This window comes from Penaeus monodon, chromosome 10 (assembly GCF_015228065.2).
Source record: "Penaeus monodon isolate SGIC_2016 chromosome 10, NSTDA_Pmon_1, whole genome shotgun sequence".
Classification (NCBI taxonomy): Eukaryota; Metazoa; Arthropoda; class Malacostraca; order Decapoda; family Penaeidae; genus Penaeus; species Penaeus monodon.
The window spans coordinates 200,089-203,018 of NC_051395.1; the positions used below are offsets into that span (position 1 = coordinate 200,089).

A 2,930-nucleotide genomic window follows, 5' to 3' on the forward strand; every position below is an offset into this window, starting at 1 on the left:
TTTAACCCCAAACAAATAATGTCAAATTATTTTCTTTGGCACTGGAGAGAGAGAGAGAAAGAGAGAGAGAGAGAGAGAGGGGGAGAGAGAGAGAGAGAGAGAGAGAGAGAGGGAGCGAGATGGAGGGAGGGAGAGGAGAGAGAGAGAGAGAGGAGAGAGAGGAGAGAGAGAGGAGAGAGAGAGGAGAGGGGAGAGGAGAGACGGAGGAGAGAGAGAGAGGACGGAGGAGAGAGAGAGAGAGGAGAGAGAGGGGGGGAGAGGAGAGGGGAGAAGAGAGAGTAGAGAGAGAGGAGAGGGGGAGGGGGAGAGAGAGAGAGAGAGAGAGAGAGAGAGAGAGAGAGAGAGAGGAGAGAGAGAGAGAGGAGAGATGAGAGAGTGAAGAGAGAGAGGAGAGGGAGAGGAGAGGAGAGAGGAGAGAGGAGGGGTGGGGTGAGAGAGGAGGAGGAGAGGAGAGAGGAAGGGAGGAGAGAGAGAGAGAGAGAGAGAGAGAGAGAGAGAGAGAGAGAGAGAGAGAGAGAAGAACAAGAAAATAAGTCCTCAGCGCTTCCAAAGAATCCCCATAAACACACCCCTCCTCAAGCAGCAGTGCGATAGCCAAGCGATCCTAAAAGATCGGAAACTCCCATGACCAACGTGAACTCGAGCTGTTCACCTGCTCCTTTGCTCCCTCCTCTCCCAGCGCCGAACACTCGGAAGTCGACCACTACGGCAACGTGCACCTCATCGTTTACCCGGACGGAAATGTACTGTGGGTTCCTCCGTCCATTTTCCGCGCAGAGTGCACCTTGGACTTCACCTACTGGCCTTACGACACGCAGAAGTGTAGGCTGTTCTTCGGCTCCTGGACGAAGAACGGCTGGGAAATCGACATTCAATTGTTCCGTAACAACACTGCCGTAAGTACAGATTTCATGGAGCTGGACGTTTATCTCTCTCTCTCTCTCTCTCTCTCTCTCTCCTCTCCCTCTCTCTCTCTCTCTCTCTCTCTCCCTCTCTCTCTTCTTTTTTTTTTTTTTTTTTTTTTTTTTTTTTTTTTTTTATTACACGGTGTACACGATGTTTGATTCGTCACAGGGGATTGTGAAAAATGATTGCAGTCATTATTGACGTATAGATATATGTATTTAAATATTTATTTAAGCATGTATGTACTCATATGCATTGAAGCACATAACAGCGGCGAGAGGCCTCCCTGAACAGACAGAGGCCCCGCTGCACTTATTATTTTGCCTTTTGGGTGCTATTTCCGTTAGTAAAAGGATTTGTGCATACCAGGGAAATTGTGGCTTAAAGCAAGCTATGATAGAAGAAGACGCTGCTGTACGCAAAATTCTGTAAGAGCAGTGCCTGAAATGAAACTTTACAATGTCGTAGGTTTAGATTGAATCTTCTTCAGCATTTCAATGCTATCTTACGTTGAAACGTTATTCCTCTTCATTTATACATTTTTATCTCTTTGTCACAAAGGATTCTGTTCTAGGAAAGAGACCGTGGCTTTACCTGGATGTATCTGAAAGACAAACATGTCATTGCACAGAGGATGTAAGGCAGTACTCATATTAAATCCATAATCGTGACTTCACTCACAACACTGACGACTTCAGCATTCATCCATCAGCTCCTCGTTTCAGCTCTACCAGGGATCATTTCTGAAGTACTCCCACGTATGGCAGTTTGTGGGTGGCAAGATGAACCGATTTGTCAACACCTATGCGTGTTGCCCCGAACCATACGTAACCATCGCGGTCGAGCTGAATATTCGCAGAGTTTCGCCTTCCTTTGCGTCCACTGTCATTGTTCCTGCTTTGGGTAAGGACATGCGAATATACATACATACATATATAGATAGATAGATAGACAGACAGATAGATAGATAGATAGATAGATAGATAGATAGATAGATAGATAGATATAGATAGATAGATATATGTATATGTGTGTGTGTGTGTGTGTGAGTGTGTGGTGTGTGTGGGTGTGTGGGGTGTGTGTGTGTGTTGTGTGTGTGTGTGGTGTGGTGTTGTGTGTTTTGTGTGTGTGTGTGTGGTGTGTGGAGTGTGTGTGCTGGTGTGTGGGGTTGGTGTGTGTGTGTGTGTGTGTGTGTGTGTGTGTGGGTCTGGGGTGTGTCTGTGGGTGTGTGTAAAGCAATGTACACACATTATATATATATAAAATATATATAATATAATTTTTATATATATATATATATATATATATTTTATATATATAATATATATATGAATAGCAAAACACTCTTCCGTGCTGATACAATGGGAAAAAAAACCCACAATACAAAAACTAGAAAATTTATTGAAAGTGAGACTACAGTTTCGAAATCCACCTGTATTCTATCTTCAGGTCTGAAGATGGAATCCAGGTGGATTTCGAAACTGTAGTCTCACTTTCAAAAAATCTAGTTTTTTGTATTGTGGGTTTTTCTTCCACATATATATATATTATATATATTATATATATAATATATTATTTTATATATATATTATTAATATAGTATATTTAATATATATTATATATATATATATATATAATATATATTATATATATATATATGTGTGTGTGTGTTTGTGTGTTGGCTTGTTGTTGTGTGTGTGGGTGTGTGTGTGTGGGGTGTGTGTGTGTATGTGTTTTGTGTGGGGGGGTTTTTTGTGGTGTGTATGTGTGTGTGTGGCGTGTGTTGTGTGTGTGGTGGGGGGTGTGTGTGTGTGGGTGTGTGTGTGTTGGGGTGTGGTGTGTTGGTATGTGTGTGTGTGTGTGTCTGTGTGTTCGTGTGTGTCTTGGGTGTGTGTATGCATAAAGTACACCATTATATTATAAAATATTTTATATAAAATTTTATAATAAAAAAATAAAATAAATTTTTTAATGAATATCAAAACACTTCCGTCTGATAAATGGAGAAAACCCAATCAAAAAAA

At 41.7% G+C, this 2,930-nt stretch overlaps 1 protein-coding gene across 1 annotated transcript in view; it reads left to right on the plus strand.

The window, feature by feature from the left end:
* The window catches only part of LOC119577716 (neuronal acetylcholine receptor subunit alpha-7-like), a gene marked incomplete in the record, with an annotated part of 42,692 nt that overhangs the window by 3,616 nt on the left and 36,146 nt on the right, over positions 1–2,930 (plus strand). Inside the window, 2 exon segments of the mRNA XM_037925272.1 lie at positions 680–896; positions 1,632–1,809. Of these exon segments, the coding sequence (XP_037781200.1) occupies positions 680–896; positions 1,632–1,809 (395 nt within the window).